We start from the raw sequence: 19,637 nt of genomic DNA on the forward strand, positions 1-19,637 counted from the left end.
ATTTAGTGAAGTGCCCTTAAAACCCAAAATACAACACAATGGGGAATACCCATTTTTGGAACATTCCACAATACAGTCTGAAAACTGTTCATTCCAAAATTGACCTTTTTTCAAATATATGCTCAGCAACTACATAAAGCAAAAACTAAAAATACTCTAGAACCAACATACTACTACATTTTATTAGATCAAATACAATTGCTCAATATATTTCAGTGTTGATTTAAAAAATGTGTTGAAAGAATATTTCCTCAAATCAATGGTGTACAAATCTTTTAAAAAAATGTATATTAGAAAGAAATCTACAGGTATATAAATGCACCCACCTTCTTGTGCCTAAAGAAAAGCTGAAGAGCCATCTTAACAACTGACTGAGGCAATTGAGTCTACTGGTGTGACAGTATTGTGGGCAGGGTAAATTTCCAGCTCAAACCGGCGGGACACATCATGGAGCTTGCCCAACACAGGGATATATTTCTCTTTAAACTTCTTATGTACTGTGGTGATTTTGCAATTTTCCAAGTAACTTACAGAAGAAAATCAGCACAGCAAAGCAGAAATTCATTAGACTTGGCAAGCTTGTGTGGAGAGTGAATTTGAATTAAAATAGAATACACCTATTAAAATAAACCCCAAAATAAAGAGGACCTTAACGATGTACATCAGTGATTAAATATTAAAACACATCTCATTTTATAGACTTACCAACCACAGTCAAAATCATGCTAGCGACAGAGTAATCAATGCTGTTCCTGGCAATACATTCATACTGTCCTCCATCTGCTGATCCAACATCACGAATTGAAAGAAATCCCTCAGAGCCAATATGAAATTTTCCACTTTCTGTTATCTGAATTCCATCCTATATTGAAAATATTGTGTCACTAATGCATAGATGTATAACCTTTACAGGACCTGCAGTCATTGAGGTGACATTCTGATATCCATTGAAGCCCCTCCCTAAACCATCTGTTAAAAGTATATTTCAGCTGCAACTTAAAGCAATTACAGATTTCTATTTATGTACAAGCCAAAACTTGCTAGATATGTAATTATACAAATACCAATTTCAACTTTATGCACATAAAAGTTGACAAATGTAATAATTCCTAAGAGTACTTTAGCTCACAGTTTAAAGAATGAATTCACTCAGTCCATCCTACTTTTAAGTAAAAAATTTAATCACATCTCTTACAGAATTAGAGTTTAGACTGCAAACAAATTTCACATTCCTCTAAATTAGTTACATTAAATAAACCAATAGTTCTATAACTCACAGGCTAAAATTCACAAACTTAAATAATCATGTTGAACCATAGCTTCTTCTTCTGCCTGGATAAGGCCACTCTTAGATGGAGGAGCAAAACTCCATATCCCATTCAGGTAGCCTCAAACCTGATGGCATGAATATTGATTTCACCTTACATTTTTTCCCCTTTCTCCCCCTTCCCATTCTTTTTTATTTCCCACTCTGGCCTCTTACCCTCTTCTAATCACCTGCCTATCACTCAGCCTGGTGTTCCTCCTCCTTCCCTTCTCCAATGGTCCACTCTCATCTCCAACCACTTTCCTTTTCTCTAGCCCTTTACCTTTCCAACCCACCTGGCTTCAAAAACCTTTTGGTTTGTCCTCCTTCCACTCCCCCCTCCTTTTTATTCTGGCATCTTCCCCTTCCCTTCCAGTCCTGAAGGGTCTTGGGCTGAAATGTCGACTGTTTATTAATTTCCATCGATGCTGCTTGACTTGCTGAGTTCCTCCAGTATTTTGTGTGCTGCTCTCTACATCTCTGGGAAGTGCACTCAGCTGACAGATAATGCCACCATAGATCTGAAGATACTCTGGATCATCTGGAAAGCTGAGGGCTTCATAGATGAGACTTTCCCTGAGATGATCACACCCAAGGTACAACCTTCGGATAGATTGGTGACCTCCAGAAGTACGGGGATGAGGCAAGCAGTCTAGGGATACACTGTGGAATTCCCCTCAGCAACAAATATACCCTTTTGGATATAACTGGTGACTTAACGGAGAACAGCAGCAGCAGCTGCCAAGCAAGTGGCATTGTGAATGGCTTTGAGGCTTAGTAAATTCAGGCACAGCAATAATGACAGGAGGACCATTAGATTTGTGAGGGCACAGACTGAGATTCTCAAGCTGCAAATGTAGTCAGAAAAATGATGGCAGGATGATGTATTTTCTCCTAGGTGCTGGGCCATGGATGTCTCAGAGTGAAAGCAGAACGTTTTCAAGGGGAAGGGTGTGCAACCAGAAGTCATGGTGAACACTGACACCCATGACATAGAAAGGTGAAGTTGTCCTGCACAGTTAGTATAGGGGGTTATGAAAGCAGGACCTCAAAGATAGTAACCTTTATAGTATTACATGTGCTAGTCAAGGCAGGAGTAGAGAGATGGAACAGCTGAAGGAGTGGCTGAGGGACTTAGATCATTGGATCTCTTCAAGGACAGGGGTGACCTGTACAGGAGAGATGGATAATGGATTACACCCCACCTGGTGGGGCATCAATATCATGGCCGGGTGGTTCAGTAGTGATACTTGGGAGGGTTTAAATTAGCTTAACAGGGCATAAGGGCAGAAAATGAAGGGATTGGGAGGAATGTAGAGGCAGGAGCAAGGTGACAGATGTAATGGGTCAGATGGGTTTAAATGTGTGCATTTCAATGTTAGGAATACTGTAGGCTCCAGATACAGCATCCCCTGAATTGGTGAGATCTGATGTAAATTGGGGGACCATTTTGTCGAGCACCTCCGCTCCATCTCCAGAAAATGGAATTTCCTGGTGGCCAACCATTTAATTCCCATCCCCATTTTCATTCCAAAATGTTGGTCCATGGCCTCCTCTTCTTCCACGACGAGGCCACTCTTAGGTTGGAGGAGCAACACCTTACATTTCATCTAGCCTTCAACTGGATGGCATGATCATCTATTTCTCCTTCCAGTAATTTTTCCCCTCCCCTGCTTCTCTTCTTCTACACCCCACACTGGCTTCTTAACACTTCTCCTCACCGGCCTATCACCTACCCCTAGTGACCTTCCTCCTTCCCTTTCTCCCATGATCCAAAGTACATATATGTCATCATCTATAACGCTGAGATTCATCTTCTTGCTGGCATACTCAATAAATCCATATCACAATCATTGAAAGACCGCACCAACTTGGGAATTCAAGCAGTGTGCAAAAGAAAACAAATTGTGCAAATACAGAAAGAAAATTAATTTAAAAAAGCAATAAATATTGAGAACTTGAAATGAAGAGTCCTTGAAAATGAATTCATAGGTTGCGGGAATATGCCAGTGATAGGGCAAATGAAGATGATTGAATTTATCCCCTTATTCTGGCATCTTCCCCCCTCCTTTCCAGTCCTGATGAAGGGTTTCAGCCCGAAGTGTTGATTGCTAATTTCATTTCCATTGATACTGCCTGACCTGCTGAGTTCCTCCCACATTTTGTGTGTGTTGTAGAGGGTTGTTCAGGTGGTTGACTTCAACATCTCTCTGAGCCATGGACAAGGAGAGAAGCAGACTACGTGGGAGCAACACCCACACAAAATGCTGGAGGACCTCAGCAGATTAGGCAGCACCTGTGGAAAAGAATAAAATCAGTTGAAATTTTGGGCCAAAACCCTTCATCAGACAAGGCAGGAAGTATTTAATTGGGAGAGGGCTAATAATGATGGTATTAGGCAGGGAACAGCTGCTATCAGGGAAATGCACAAGAGAAATGTGAAGGTCACTCAGGAAACAGTTGCATGAGGTTCTGGGTAGGCTTGTCACACTGTCACAGGGAAAGGACGGAATGATGAAAGAACCATTGTTGACAAGAGTGGTAGAACTTTTTAGACAAGATGACAAAACCATTCTTAAACGTCAGGAAGCAAAAAATACTAACATGGATAGAGGATTGGCTGACTGGCAGTAAGCAGATTGTGAATAAAGAGGGCCTTTTCTGGTTGGCTGCCAATGACTAGGGATTTTCTGGAGTGGTCAGTGTTGGGACATCGTCTTTTCACATTATAGGGAAATGGGATTTCAAAGACAGAATTTATGGCTTTGTGGCCAAGTTTGCAGATGATACAAAGATAGGTGGAGGGGCTGATATTATTGGTGAAGAACAGAGTGTGCAGAAGGACATACCAATTAGGAGAATGGGCAAAGGAGAGGCAGATAGAATGTAGTATAGGGAAGTATGTATGGTCATGCATTTGGCAATAAAAGGGTACACCACTTTCTAAATGGGGAAAAAATTCAGCAATCAGAGGTACAAAGGGACTTAGGAGCCCTCATGCAGGTATCCCTAAAGGTTAACTTGCAGGTTGAGTTGGCGCCAAGGAAGACCAATTCAATGTTAGCATTCACTTTGAGAGGACAAGTATGGAACACTGAGGCTATTTAAGGCATTGGTCAGACTGCACTCGGAGCATCGAGAGCAGTTTTGGGTCCCTTATCTAAGAAAAGATGTGTTGGAATTGGAAAGGATCCAGAGAAGGTTAATGAGTATGATTCTTGGAATGAAAGGATTAGTGTTTAAGAAGTGTTTAATGGCTCTGTGCCTGTACTTGTATGAATTGAGGCGAATGAGGGGGAATCTCACTGAACCCTGAAAGGCCTAGACAGAGTAGTTGTGGAGAGGATATTTCCTATAACAACAGAATCTAGGACCAGAGGGCACAGACTTAGAGAATAGAGATGAGAAGGTGGTCAGTCTGTGGAAAAGTGGCAGATGGTGTTCAATCTGGAAAAGTGTGAGGTTATACGCTTCAGAAGATCGAACCTGACAGTGGAGTACAAAGTGAAAGGCAGGATTCTTACCAGTCTGGAGAAACAGAGGGATCTTGTGATACAAGTCCAGAGATCCCTCAAAGTTGCTGCACAAATTGCTAAGATGTTAAAGAAGGCATATGGGGTGCTGGTGGTCAATAGTTGCAGGACTGAGTTCAAGAGCTGCGAGGTTATGGTAGTTCTCTGAAGCTCTTGATTAGATAAAATGTAGACAATAGACAACAGGTGCAGGAGTAGGCTATTCGGCCCTTCGAGCCAGTACCATCATCCACTGTGATCATGGCTGATCATCCACAATCAGTACCCCGTTCCTGCCTTCTCCCCATATCCCTTGAGCCCACGATCTTTAAGAGCTCTATCTAACTCTTTCTTGAAAGCATCCAGAGAATTGGCCTCCACTGTCTTCTGAGGCAGAGCATTCCACAGATCCACAACTCTCTGCGTGAAAAAGTTTTTCCTTAACTCCGTTCTAAATGGCCTACCCCTTATTCTTAAACTGTGGCCTCTGGTTCTGGACTCCCCTAACATCAGGAACATGTTTCCTGCCTCTAACGTGTCCGATCCCTTAATAATCTTATATGTTTCAATCAGATCCCCTCTCATCCTTCTAAACTCCAGTGTATACAAGCCCAGTTACTCCAATCTTTCAATATATGACAGTCCCGCCATTTCGGGAATTAACCTCCTGAACCTACGCTGCACTCTCTCAATAGCAAGATTGTCCTTCCTCAAAGTTGGAGACCAAAACTGCACACAGACTACGCTGTTCAGTCTGGTCGACATTATAGGAAGAATGTGGAAGCTTTAGAGAAGGTTCAGAGGATATTTACCAGGATATTGCCTGGATTAGAGGGCACATTTGATGAATAAAAGGTTAAGCTAGAGCTTTGATCTTTAAAATAACGATGGATGAGAAGAGACTCTATAGGGGTGTACAAGATTACATGAGGCATAGATAGAGTGGGCAGCCAGCACTTCATTTTTAGGACAGCAATGGACCATACCAGAGGACACGAATAGAGGAGGGTTTAGGGGAGATATCGGAGGAAGTTTTTTTTTTCTAATTTAGATAGAGCAGTAGTGGATGACTGGAACATACTGCCAAGGTTGGGACCCCATTAGAAACATGTTCCCGGTGTTGAGTGAGTCCAGAACCAGAGGCCACAGTTTAAGAATAAGGGGTAGACAATTTAGAACGGAGTTGAGAAAAAACCTTTTCACACAGAGGGTTGTGATTCTGTGGAATGCTCTGCCTCAGAAGGCAGTGGAGGCCAATTCTCTGGATTCTTTCAAGGAAGAGTTAGATAGAGCTCTTAAAGATAGCGGAGTGAAGGGATATGGGGAGAAGGCAGGAAAGGGGTACTGATTGTGGATGATCAGCCATGATCACAGTGAATAGTGGTGCTGGCTCGAAGGGCTGAATGGCCTACTCCTGCACCTATTGTCTATTAGTGCAAGAATGGGGGGTTAGTTCAACAAGAGGGGTAACCATACTGGACCAGGAGTTGAGTAATAAAGCCTGGCCATACGACTGACTTTTCAGTGGAACAACAGTTAGGGAACGGTGATCACAACTCCTTAAGATGTTTATAGGTAAGTATGGATCTTGTTGGAGTATACTAAATTGGAGCAGGGCAAATTATGAGATTATTAAAAAGGAACTAGGAAGAGTTAATTAAGAATAGTTGCTTTGGGCAAATCCACATCTGGCACATGGAGGAGGATGTTTAAAGACCAACTCCATACAGGATAGGCATGTTCCACGAAGAACGGGATAAGATTCATCATTCCTCAGTATGCAAGGGTAAAGGAGAATAAAATGAGTATTACATTGGATCCAATACAGCATAAATAAAACAAACTTTAAAAAAATACACAATAAATGTAAATACACAAGATTAGCTTATATACATAGGCTGATTATATGTATACAAAGTGACACTAATTGCAGGAGTATCCAAGGTGACTGACAGGAAATGATAAAGTGGTGGTGGGGTGTGTGGTCAGGTGGATTAATGGGTGGAGTTGTTGATCAGCCTGATGGCTTAGGGAAAGCAACCGCTTTTGAGTCCAATAAGGATGGCAAGTTAATGGAACCTTGAATGGCAATAGATGTGTTGAACTTGGTCAAGAAGGAAAAGGAAGGGGGGGGGCATCACGTGATGACGTGGGATTGAGACGTGTAAATCCAGCTGTCCCGTAAAAAATTAGCAAAGTACCGGTTAAACAAAACAAGGTTAATACTTTCCGAAAATTATTTATAAACTTTGCAAGACTACTTTACGACATGCCTCGTAAACCGATCAGAAGAAGTCTGCTGTTGTGAAGCCGCCGCGAAATGGGAAGGAAAAAGGGCCTACTGCAACGATGGAGCCTCGAACTCAGGTTGGATCTCCTTCGGAGGAGATGCATTCTATCTCTGGCATAGAACAGAGAGCAATGGCGGCGGTAGCGGTCTCTCAGAAGAAGATGCCGGAAATGCGCATGGGCAAAGAAGTACGCATGCGCAAATCGACACAACTCAAACTACAAGAACCGACAGCCACTGCAACTTAAAGTGACTCAGAGTCAGAATTGGATTCTGCAGAGAACACAGATGAGGAGGAGGAGGAAGAACTGGAAGAGATTGGAAGTAAAGGAGATGATGGAGACATAAAAGAGGCTTTATTGCAATTAGCAGCTGAACTAAGAAAAGTAAGAGCAGAGATTAGAGATATGAAGATATGCTATAATAAAGCTATGAAAAGACAGGATAAAATGGATAAGAAGCTTCAGAAGATGGAAAGAGCAATGGAGTGTATGAATGATAGAGTGGAAAAAACAGAAAATGATCTGCTTGTCTGGAACTCGGAAAGAAATCGACTCTTGGAGAAAGTGGACATGTTGGAAAACTTCAGTAGACGTAATAATATCAAAATTGTTGGTCTTAAAGAAAGTATGGAGGGAGAAAATCCAATAGAATTTTTTCAAAAATGGATCCCGGAAGTTTTGCAAATGAAAGAGGAGGTTCGATCAATTGAAATTGAGCGGGCACATAGAGCTCTAAGACCAAAACCACAAGATGACCAATATCCAAGATCGATTTTAATAAAATTCTTAAGATTTCAAGACAAGGAAAGGATTCTACAGGCAGCTATCCAAGCTGCCAAGAATAGAAAAGGGCCATTGATGATTCAAAGGAATAAAGTTTTTTTCTACCCTGACATAAGTTATGAACTTTTGAAGAGAAGGAAGAAACTTAATCCAGTGAAAAAAATCCTATGGGATCATGGTTATCAATTTATATTGCGTTATCCTGCAACCTTGAAGATTTTTTTGGCTGGTGGAGAAAAAAGATTTTTTGATGACTACCAGAAAGCGGAGTAGCTTGTGCAAGATTCTCTGAACATTCATCAGATACAAGAACAAATCCAGGGGAGCGAGACAGATTGAAGATGAAGATTGGGTCAAAGAATGGATTTGTTGGATTTTTGGGCGGATGAATATAAATATATTATTAATTATACGATGGGGGGAAGAAAGATTAAAATTTGAAGAATACTAGTTGGGAATAGTAATATTAATTTTGTTTATATATATATATATATATATAATTCTTTTTTGTTGCGGGGGAGCTGGAAGAAGCACTGACCAATTGCTACGCTAATCATGTGTGCAAGCGTAGCTTTAGCCACGACCCACAAAATGGAGGGGGGTAGTGTTGTGTACCTTTTCATTCACAACATTAGTGGGGGGGTATTTTGTTTTTTCTTTTTTTGTATCTTTTCTATCTTTTTTCTTTTTGCCTGGAGGGTTGGGAGGGAGACACATAGCAACATGGTGAAGTTCAAAGAGATTCCCCAAGGAACTATGAGAGTTGAGAAGATAAGTAATGTTTTAGATTGGAGTAACTTTGTTAAGAATAATGGCTAATTTATTGAATTTTTTGAGTTTTAATGTTAATGGGCTTAATGGACCAGTGAAAAGAAAAAGAATCTTAACACATATTAAGAAAATGAAGATAGATTCAGCCTTTTTACAGGAAACACATTTAACAGAAACAGAATATCAGAAACTAAAGAGAGATTGGGTGGGTAGTGTTGTTGCGGCTTCATTTCATTCAAAAGCGAGGGGAGTAGCAATTTTGATCAATAAAACGTTACCAATTAGAATACAAAATGTAATAACCGATTCTGCGGGGAGATATGTGATTATACATTGTCAACTTTTCTCTGAATTATGGACATTTATGAATATTTATGCACCAAATGAAAATGATGCAAAATTCATACAAGAAGCTTTTTTGAATTTGGCAGATGCATATGAAAAAATATTAATTGGAGGAAACTTTAATTTTTGCTTAGACCCAATCTTAGATAGATCAACTAAGGTTGTTATAAAATTGAAGTTAGTAAATCTAACTTTATCATTGATGAAAGATTTAAATTTGATTGATATATGGAGAAGAATCAATCCCTAGAAAGAGACTGTTCGTTCTATTCTCATAGACATAAAACTTACTCAAGGATAGATTTTTTCCTATTATCAATGCATATTCAACACAGTGAAAAATATGGAATATAAAGCAAGAATATTGTCAGATCATTCTCCTTTGTTAATGACAATAGTAATGACTGATAAGGAAGAAGTGGCTTATAGATGGAGATTTAATTCAACATTATTAAAACGTCAAGATTTTTGTGATTTTATGAAAAAGCAGATCCAGTTTTTTTTGGATACAAATTTTCATTCAGTGGATGATAAATTTATATTATGGGATGTGATGAAAGCATATTTGAGGGGCCAGATAATAAGTTATACGTCTAAGATTAAGAAAGAATATATGGCAGAATTAGATAAATTGGAAAAAGAGATTACAAAATTAGAAAAAGAATCTCAAGGTTATATGTCAGAAAAAAAACAAAGGCAACTTGTCAATAAGTTACAATACAATACGCTTCAGACATATAGAATGGAAAAAGCAATTATAAGAACTAAGCAAAGGTATTATGAGTTAGGTGAGAGAGCACATAAAATTCTTGCCTGGCAGTTGAAAACAGAACAAGCTTCCAAAACAATAAATGCAATTAGAACAAGCGCAAATAAAATATCTTATAAACCTCTTGAAATAAATGAAACCTTTAAAAGTTTTTATTCTGAATTATATCAATCAGAATCACAAAATGATGTTAATGAGATAGAAAGGTTTTTATCACAAGTAACTCTTCCAAAATTGAATTCAGAAGAACAGAAGGGATTAGATATGCCTTTTACATTAAAAGAAGTTGAAGAAGCTTTAGGATCACTTCAAAGTAATAAATCTCCAGGAGAAGATGGTTTTCCACCTGAATTTTATAAAAAGTTTAAAGATTTATTATTTCCTCTCTTTATGGAGTTAATACGTTAAGCAGAAAAAACACATAAACTCCCAGAATCTTTTTCAACAGCGATTAGAAACATAGAAACATAGAAAAAAGGTGCAGGAGTAGGCCATTCGGCCCTTCGAGCCTGCACCACCATTTATTATGATCATGGCTGATCATCCAACTCAGAACACTGCCCCAGCCTTCCCTCCATACCCCCTGACCCCCGTAGCCACAAGGGCCATATCTAGCTCCCTCTTAAATATAGCCAATGAACTGGCCTCAACTGTTTCCTGTGGCAGAGAATTCCACAGATTCACCACTCTGTGTGAAGAAGTTTTTCCTAATCTCGGTCCTAAAAGGCTTCCCCTCTATCCTCAAACTGTGACCCCTCGTTCTGGACTTCCCCAACATTGGGAACAATCTTCCTGCATTTAGCCTGTCCAATCCCTTTAGGATCTTATACGTTTCAATCAGATCCCCCCTCAATCTTCTAAATTCCAATGAGTACAAGCCCAGTTCATCCAGTCTTTTTTCATATGAAAGTCCTGCCATCCCAGGAATCAATCTGGTGAACCTTCTCTGTACTCCCTCTATGGCAAGGATGTCTTTCCTCAGATTAGGGGACCAAAACTGCACACAATACTCCAGGTGTGGTCTCACCAAGGCCTTGTACAACTGCAGTAGTACCTCCCTGCTCCTGTACTCGAATCCTCTCGCTATAAATGCCAGCATACCATTCGCCTTTTTCACCGCCTGCTGTACCTGCATGCCCACTTTCAATGACTGGTGTATAATGACACCCAGGTCTCGTTGCACCTCCCCTTTTCCTAATCGGCCACCATTCAGATAATAATCTGTTTTCCTATTTTTGCCACCAAAGTGGATAACTTCACATTTATCCACATTAAATTGCATCTGCCATGAATTTGCCCACTCACCCAACCTATCCAAGTCATCCTGCATCCTCTTAGCATCCTCCTCACAGCTAACACTGCCACCCAGCTTCGTGTCATCCGCAAACTTGGAGATGCTGCATTTAATTCCCTCATCCAAGTCATTAATATATATTGTAAACAACTGGGGTCCCAGCACTGAGCCTTGCGGTACCCCACTAGTCACCGCCTGCCATTCTGAAAAGGTCCCGTTTATTCCCACTCTTTGCTTCCTGTCTGCTAACCAACTCTCCACCCACACCAATACCTTACCCCCAATACCATGTGCTTTAAGTTTGCACACTAATCTCCTGTGTGGGACCTTGTCAAAAGCCTTCTGAAAATCCAAATATACCACATCCACTGGTTCTCCCCTATCCACTCTACTAGTTATATCCTCAAAAAATTCTATGAGATTGTAATAGTATTGCCAAAAAAAGGCAGAGAGCCTATGAAACCAATATCATACAGGCCTATTTCTTTATTGAATACGGATTATAAAATAATAGCAAAAATTTTATCGAATAGATTATCTAAATACTTACCAAAATTAATACATATGGATCAAACAGGATTTATTAAAAACAGACAATTGGCAGATAATGTAACTCGGCTACTCAGTATAATTCATTTGGCACAAAAAAGGGATGAGAAGAGTATAGTAGTAGCCTTGGATGCAGAAAAAGCATTTGATAGATTAGAATGGGATTTTTTTATTTAAAGTATTAGAAAAATATGGGTTAGGAACATCTTTTATAAATTGGATTAAAATTTTAAATTCTAATCCTAAGGCTAAAGTAGTGACAAACTCTCAAATTTCAACACCATTCCAGTTAAAAAGGTCAACTAGACAAGGTTGTCCACTATCACCTGCTTTATTTGTACTGGCGATAGAGCCATTAGCAGAATTAATCAGAATTGATCCAGATATTACGGGTTTTAGAGTCAATCAGGAGGAATATAAAATTAATCTTTTTGCCGATGATGTTTTGATTTATTTAACAAACCCACAACATTCGTTACATAAATTATCTTCTAGATTGGATGAATATGGGAAGGTATCAGGTTATAAAATAAATTGGGATAAAAGTGAAATTTTACCTCTTACTAAAGGAGACTATAGTCAATGTCGGTTAGCAACCTAATTTAGATGGCCGGTAAGTAGTATAAAGTATTTAGGTATAAGACTTGATAATGATGTAAAGAATTTATATAAATTTAATTATTTACCACTATCGAAAAAAATTCAAGAAGATCTTGACAAATGGATGATACTACCAATAACATTAGTGGGTAGAGTCAATGTTGTAAAAATGAACATATTTCCTAGATTACAGTATTTGTTTCAAACATTACCAATACAATTGCCACAGAAGTTTTTTCAAGAGTTAAATAAATGTGTGAGAAAACTTCTTTGGAAAGGTAAAATGTCAAGAATATCATTGGAAAAATTGACATATAAATTTGAGTTAGGAGGGTTACAACTTCCAAACTTTAAGAATTATTATAAAGCAAATCAACTTAGATTTATTGCATCTTTTTTTGATGATCGAAAACCAGCATGGAATAAAATAGAATTAGACAAGATAGGAGAAAATAGACCTGAAGATTTTATATATAAATGGGAATCTAAATGGATATGGGAAAAGAAAGAATCTCCTATATTAATACATTTGATTGATCTATGGAATAAGATAAATGTTGATAATGAAATACAAAAATCTTTATTAGCAAGGAGACCTTTGTTCCAAAACAGACTTATTACTTTTACAATGGACAATCAACTTTTATATAATTGGTACCAAAAAGGGATTAAATTTATAGGAGATTGTTATGAACGAGGTATATTGATGTCATTTGAACAATTAAAGGATAAATATAAAATATCAAATAATACTTTCTTTTGTTACCTTCAATTAAGGGCTTACTTAAAAGGTAAGCTGGGTCAAACAATGTTTTTGCCAAAACCTAATGAAATTGAAACTTTAATTCAAAAAGGGAAAATTAAAAAATTTATTTCTTGTATGTATAATTTGATTCAAGAACAGACAATTAAACAAGGAATCCATAAGTCAAAACAAAAATGGGAAACAGATCTGAATATTAATATTGATGAAACAAATTGATCAAGACTCTGTCTTGACAGTATGACAAATACAATAAATATTCGACTTAGATTAGTACAATATAATTTTTTACACCAATTATATATTACACCACAAAAAAAAAATAGATTAAATTCAAATCTATCCGATAAATGCTTTCGGTGTAATCAAGAAATTGGTACTTTTTTACATTCTACTTGGTCTTGTTTTAAAATTCAACCCTTTTGGATAAATTTAAGAGTCTTATTGGAACAAATTACTGGAACTCAACTTCCACATAACCCTGTATTATTTCTATTAGGTGATATTGAAGGGATAAAGCCGAAACTTAAATTGAATAAACATCAGAAAGAATTTATAAAAATTGCATTGGCAGTAGCTAAGAAGACTATAGCAGTTACTTGGAAATCTGATTCGTGTTTAAGTATGAATTGTTGGAATAATGAAATGGCTAGTTCTGTTCCACTCGAAAAAATTACTTATAATTTAAGAGATAAATATGTAATATTTCTGAATATTTGGCACCCTTATTTACAAAAGATAGGATGGCATATTTAAGTGCTCCGATAATGATCTTGGTCCCTTGGGGAAAGTAACGAATAATTATACCAAATTTATTTTGAACTCCATGGAGCATGTGGAAACCTTCCAACACCCAGGCAGTTCTTCTTTTTTTTTCTTCTTTTTTAGGTAGGACTATATATGGGGGAGGGGGGTTAAGGGGAGGGGGGTTAAGGGGAGGGGGGAGGGTAGACACTATCTTTTCATGTATTCATTTTGAAAATTCAATAAAAATTATATTAAAAAAAAAGGAAAAGGAAATGTTCCTTTGAGTCACGATGAAGGGTCATGGCCTGAAACCATGACTGTTTACTCTTTTCCATAGATGCCACCTGACTTGCTGAGTTCCTCCAGTATTTTGTATGTGTTGCTTGGATTTCCAGCATCTGCAGATTTTCTCTTGTTTGAGAAAAAAAATACAAGTAAAGTTTAGGAAGCTAAAATTCAAACAAAGCCCTCGACAATTGTAAAGAAGCCAGAAGAGGCCTCAGGAGCAGAATGAGGAAAACCAGGAGGGGCCAGGAAAAGTCCTTGGCAAGTGGGAGTAAAGAGAATTCTGAGGCATTCTGAACTAATATCTAAAGCAGGAAACCAACTGCAGAGCGGGTAGGACCGCTCAGGGATAAAGAAGGGAATATATGCTCAGAGGTAGAGAATGGAGGACAGGTCCTAAATGAGTACATTGCATCAGTATTTACCAAGGAGAGGAACATAAAAACTGGGGAGATCACCATGGAGCATACTAATTTGCTAGGACACTTCAAAATACAGGAGGTGATTGAACTGGATCTCTTAAAGGTGGATCAATCCCTGTGGTCTAATGGGAGTATGCCCTAGTTTATTGAGGCAAGACATGAGATTGCTGGGGCTGAGATCAAGATCGTCATGCCCTTTCTAGCCATAGGCTAGGTGTCATAGGACAGGATATGTTGCTCATGTTGTTCCATTATTCAAGAAGAGAACAGGGGTTTATCCTGGAAACTATACACCAGTGCATCTCATGTTAGTAATAGGGAGGTTACTGGAGAGGATACTTAGGGATGGGATTTATCAGCAATTGGAAAAAGGTGGCCTAATTAGAAACACCACAACGAGACTTTCCCAAGCTCAACTACAAAAGGAGGGTTGGACAAGGGAGTAGGAATGCGTAAAAATCCCAGAGTTACACAAAAGCTAAAAGAAGCACCAAAGATCTCAATCTTGAGAGAGGAAAGATATTTGCCTCGATGACATATAAAGTCACGTGGTGAAACCAGAAGCCACAGGATAGTGATCAACCTTCTATCAGCTCAGGACAGAGGAGTGTGTTGAGCTGCTGTCAGCAGTCTATATCCTAGCTGAGGTGATTGGCTGGCATTCCGATTCACAAGAGAAGATAGAAAATAGTGGACAATGGAACTTATTCCGGCTCGAGGTCTATGATGAGTGATGTCCTGTAGGGATCCATACTGGAACCTCCGCTGTCACTAATATATTAAATGACCTGGATGAAAACGTAAATGGGTAGGTTAGTAAGTTTGCAGATGATACAAAGACCAGTGTTGTTTTGGATAGTGTAGAATACTGGTATGGGCTGTGATTTGGCAGGCAGAGTTTCACTTGGCCAAATGTGAAGTGTAGCACTTGGAAAGATTCAATATAAAGGGTGAGTACACTCTAAGTGACGAGACCCTTTACAGTGTTGATTTACAGGGAGATCATGGGGTCCAAACCTACAGCTCCCTAGAAGTGGCGAAGTAGGCTGATAGAGTGATAAAGGTGGCACATGGCATATTTGCTTTTATTAGCTGAGGAAATGAGTTCAAGAGTCAGAAAGTTATGCTGCAGTTAAATTAAAAAGTCTGTCCTGGTCCAACCAGGTAGATGCTATGGCCAAGGAAGCTGACCGACACCTCCACATTAACCCTTACCAATATACCATAGAAAGCACCCTATCTGGATGCATAATGATGAAGTATGACAACTGCTCTTCATGTGATCCAAGACACTGCAGCGTTAAGGACACAACTCAGTACATCACAGATAGCAGACTCCCCTTCGTGGATTCTGTCTATAGTTGTCCCTGCCTCAGTAATGCAGTCAGCATAATCAATGACCTCACCCAACTCAGTTATGTTCTCTTCCCCCCTCTCTCAGGACAGAAGATACAAAAGCATGGAAGTATGTACTACCAAGCTCAAGGACAGCTTCTACTCTGACGTTAAGAATACTGAATGGTTCCTAAGTGCAATAAGATGCACTTCTGATCTCATAATCTAATTCCTTGTGATCTTGCACTTACTGTGCGCCTACACTGCACTTTCTCTGCAACTGTCACACTTTATTCTGCATTCTGTTATTGTTTTACCATGCACTACCTCAATGCACCTTGTAACAATTTGACCCAAATGAACAGTATGCCAGAAAAGCTTTTCATTGTATCTTGGTAAAAATGACAATATTAAAGCAATTCCAGTATGCCTCCTGGTTTGTAGAGCAATTCCTGAGTTACTTTCATGTCAAATTTCAGCTTCTGCAGTATCATGCTGTTGTCATTTCTGCTAATATTCACTATACAACAAAGGACACATGAGAAGATTCAATCTATTTATGGATATAATAACAATCCATTCATGGTATGGTCCTGGAGGGCAGTTGTTCTTGATCCTATTGCTGATCTAATATAGGCTTCTCCTGCTATCTGAAAGTAGAGTGTTCCTATGAAACCTTTCGTAAGCCGAAATGGTGTAAAGCAAAGAAGCAATTACCATTAATTTATATGGGAAAAATTTTTGAGCGTTCCCAGACCCAAAAAATAACCTACCAAATCATGCCAAATAACACATAAAACCTAAAATAACACTAACATATACTAAAAGCAGTAAACGCAGGCAAGTTCAACACACGCACAATGTCTTTATTTCATTCATCATAATTGAAACGCTTAATTACGTCCAGTTTTACGCTAAGCGTAACACCATTACAAACTCTCTTAGGCTGATACCTTACGACACATCTTGCTAACGGATGCACAAAATAAATCGAGATAAAGCACAGATGCTCACAGACACAGTTCAAAGCTATGGCGGCTTGATGCCAAGATGCTGAGTGTAGTTCCCGGGGAAGGAGCTTGGCGGCACCACTCTCGCTGCTCGGGGTGCGTGCTGCCTCTATACAGTAACGGCTCGCTGCAAATCAAACGCTAAACGCTATTTTCGATTTTCACCTTTTTTCGAAAAAGCGAAAATCCTCTTTGGGTTTCTTTTGGTTCGCGAAAACAGGTGCTAATGTAGGTCTTTCGTAAAAGCGAAGTGGCATAAAGCGAACTTCTGAAAAGCGGGGATACCTGTACTTTCAGTCCCAAATGATCCTTATATCAATATCTGAGTAGCTTTGGAATTGTGTAGAATCTGAATCTGAAGTGATTATTTGGCTTACATTTATATTAAATACCTCTAAGATAATAAATGCCTTACTGTATATCCAAATGAGAATGTGTACTTCAGGTTATAACTATATTTTTAGTCAGACAATTCTTAAAATAAACTCAATAACTCACAAATAAAACAATATTGAAATTTATTTGCATTTTGATTTTTTTTAAAGAAACCTATCTGAAATTCTAAGCTACAAGTGCTCTATAATTATTTGCATCTCTGCAAATTTTCCTTTAATCTCTTTCACTCACAGTAGCTCAATTAATTTATTCTCCACTCAGCAACAGCTGTAAAAATGTTTCTAATAACTTGATAAATAAATATCAACTCAAAGATTTAAATACGTGACTGGAAAATTTTATTTCCTTCCTCAATCATCAACCATTTCTTCTCAGCAAGATTTATTCCTCTAATTGATTTGGCTTATGAGGCAAGGTGGGGCAGGCACACCAAATACTGTACAGAGCACAGTCTATGTTAGACTGAATGGATTATTTACACTTTTGACTTCATTAACAAATAAATTTGATAAACTATCTACAGCTCCGTGACTATTTCCCTATTTCTGATGTTTCCGAACTGTTCACTAACATGTTTAAGTAAAACAACTTTATCCCTAATAACACAGAATTTACAATTGCAGATCAAACATTCCAGAAACAGGACAAGACCTGAATTTATATAACTTCCTTCAGGACAAAGTGTCTTTATCTGTGCTTCTCTCTCCACAGAATGCTGCTTGATCTGCTTGAGCATTTCCAGGATGATTTATTTTTTTTTACTTCTAACTCCTGTAATATTCTTCAACAAAATATCATGGAACTGTTAATGCCTGTTTATTAACCAATGAACATAGAGCATGTCATCGGAAAGATGGAACCAATACCAGGGCAGAAACCCCTGCATTGTACTGCTGTCAAAGTCCACAAGCTCTTGACTCAAGAGCACTAATCAGTGGCCCAGTGCCAAGCACATGGCTTAAACACACTTACGTTTTTATTTCTATGAGCAAAGTATCTCTAAACACTAGGAATTTTTTGTTCTTGTTTTGGAATGTTCTTGGCCTAGCAACAAACCTGGTTACATAGAGATCGCTACTTACCTTACTCCAAGTTATAGTAGGTTCAGGGTCCCCTTGAGAGCTGCAGGGAATCTGCACGTCTGATCCAGCAGCAACTGTCAGGTCAGTGGGTGTATTTGTAAAGACTAGTGATACTACGAACAGATAGGAAGAGAGAAAAGCAGCTATAAGCTTCATTCAAATTTGGGACTGGTCATCTTAATTTTGGTTCCTTAGTATTGTTATAGCCGAGGGTGGTAGTGCGGAAAGCCCCCACCACTATTAAATGCTCCCAATGGTTCAACTCTCAAATGGCTTCTGACAACCAAGTCTAGATCCTGGCCTTCACATATGGTTTAACTAGTAAGCCCGGCAGAACTGCTTCTACTGACAGGAGAAGGGGGAAAGGCGGATTAATGGTGCCTTAAACCCAGTTGCTTTGGGCAGATGGGGCTCCTCAGTTGTGGTTGGCAGCTCATCTAGCGAAGGAAAACTCTGATTTCAAACCCCTGCTGCTTTGCGGCTATACCCACTCATGGGGAAGACTTCGGGAATAAACCCCCAGGGAAAAATCTGGAACCTACATTGGGTTCAACGCTGACTGGCAATTCCTGTGACACTGCTGGTGCCGAATTATATTGGTCACTGCCATTCCTTTGGATTCATCAGCTGTGTGGAGAGGGGGAGGTGGCTAAATGGGCAACAGCTTGCTCTCAATATCACATTGCCCTGCATATCACATAGACCACTGGGACACAACATCCATCGCTGACCCCAACCAATGGAGGGCTTCAGAATCTTAATTTCCTTCCTAAATTACTTCTTCCCAGCAAGAGTTTTTCCCTCTCTAATTAATTTGGGGCATGTTTCTTCGGCCTATGAGGCAAGTCAGGACATGCATATCAAATACCATTTAGAGCACAAAACTTCTCTACAAAGCACATCATTTTCATGTTCTATCCAATTACACAGAATGCTATTTTTTTCTGATTTCATTCACTTGTTACTACTGCTTCCAAGATTTGCTAATCAAATCATAACTGCCATGGTGGGTAACACAGTAGAACAACGAACCACTTCACTCACTAGGATTCTATTAAATCTATCAAAAGTATCTCTTCTGATAACAGGCTTCTTTGCACTTAAAAAGTGAATGATTTAATTATTCAACAATACTAAAACTGTAGCATACTTCGGCGCTGTACAGAGAGATGGACAGCAACTCGACGGGCACCAACAATATTATCAGCCTGGCATTCATACTGGCCATCATCGTGAAGTAAAACTCTGGAAATCCTTAGTGATCCCGTGGAAAGGATAACAAGCCTTCTGTCTCCAGGAAGTGGACCACCTATAAACAAAAGCAAACTTCCATTAACCTGAAGATCTGATCATATTAGAAAGATGATTAGGCACTC

The 19,637-nt window shown here is 38.9% G+C and overlaps 1 protein-coding gene across 2 annotated transcripts in view; it reads right to left on the bottom strand.

Annotated features, from left to right (window-relative positions):
* Positions 1 to 19,637, bottom strand: part of LOC140193948 (peroxidasin homolog) — a 291,164-nt gene that overhangs the window by 50,068 nt on the left and 221,459 nt on the right. For both annotated transcript variants that reach the window (XM_072251154.1, XM_072251153.1), the window contains 3 exons: positions 19,412 to 19,570; positions 18,262 to 18,374; positions 706 to 862 (listed from right to left, as the gene is read on the bottom strand). In XM_072251154.1, coding sequence (XP_072107255.1) covers positions 706 to 862; positions 18,262 to 18,374; positions 19,412 to 19,570 — 429 coding nt within the window. The remainder of the gene's footprint in view (positions 1 to 705; positions 863 to 18,261; positions 18,375 to 19,411; positions 19,571 to 19,637) is intronic.

The sequence above is a fragment of the Mobula birostris genome, chromosome 2 (genome assembly GCF_030028105.1).
Source record: "Mobula birostris isolate sMobBir1 chromosome 2, sMobBir1.hap1, whole genome shotgun sequence".
NCBI lineage: Eukaryota > Metazoa > Chordata > Chondrichthyes > Myliobatiformes > Myliobatidae > Mobula > Mobula birostris.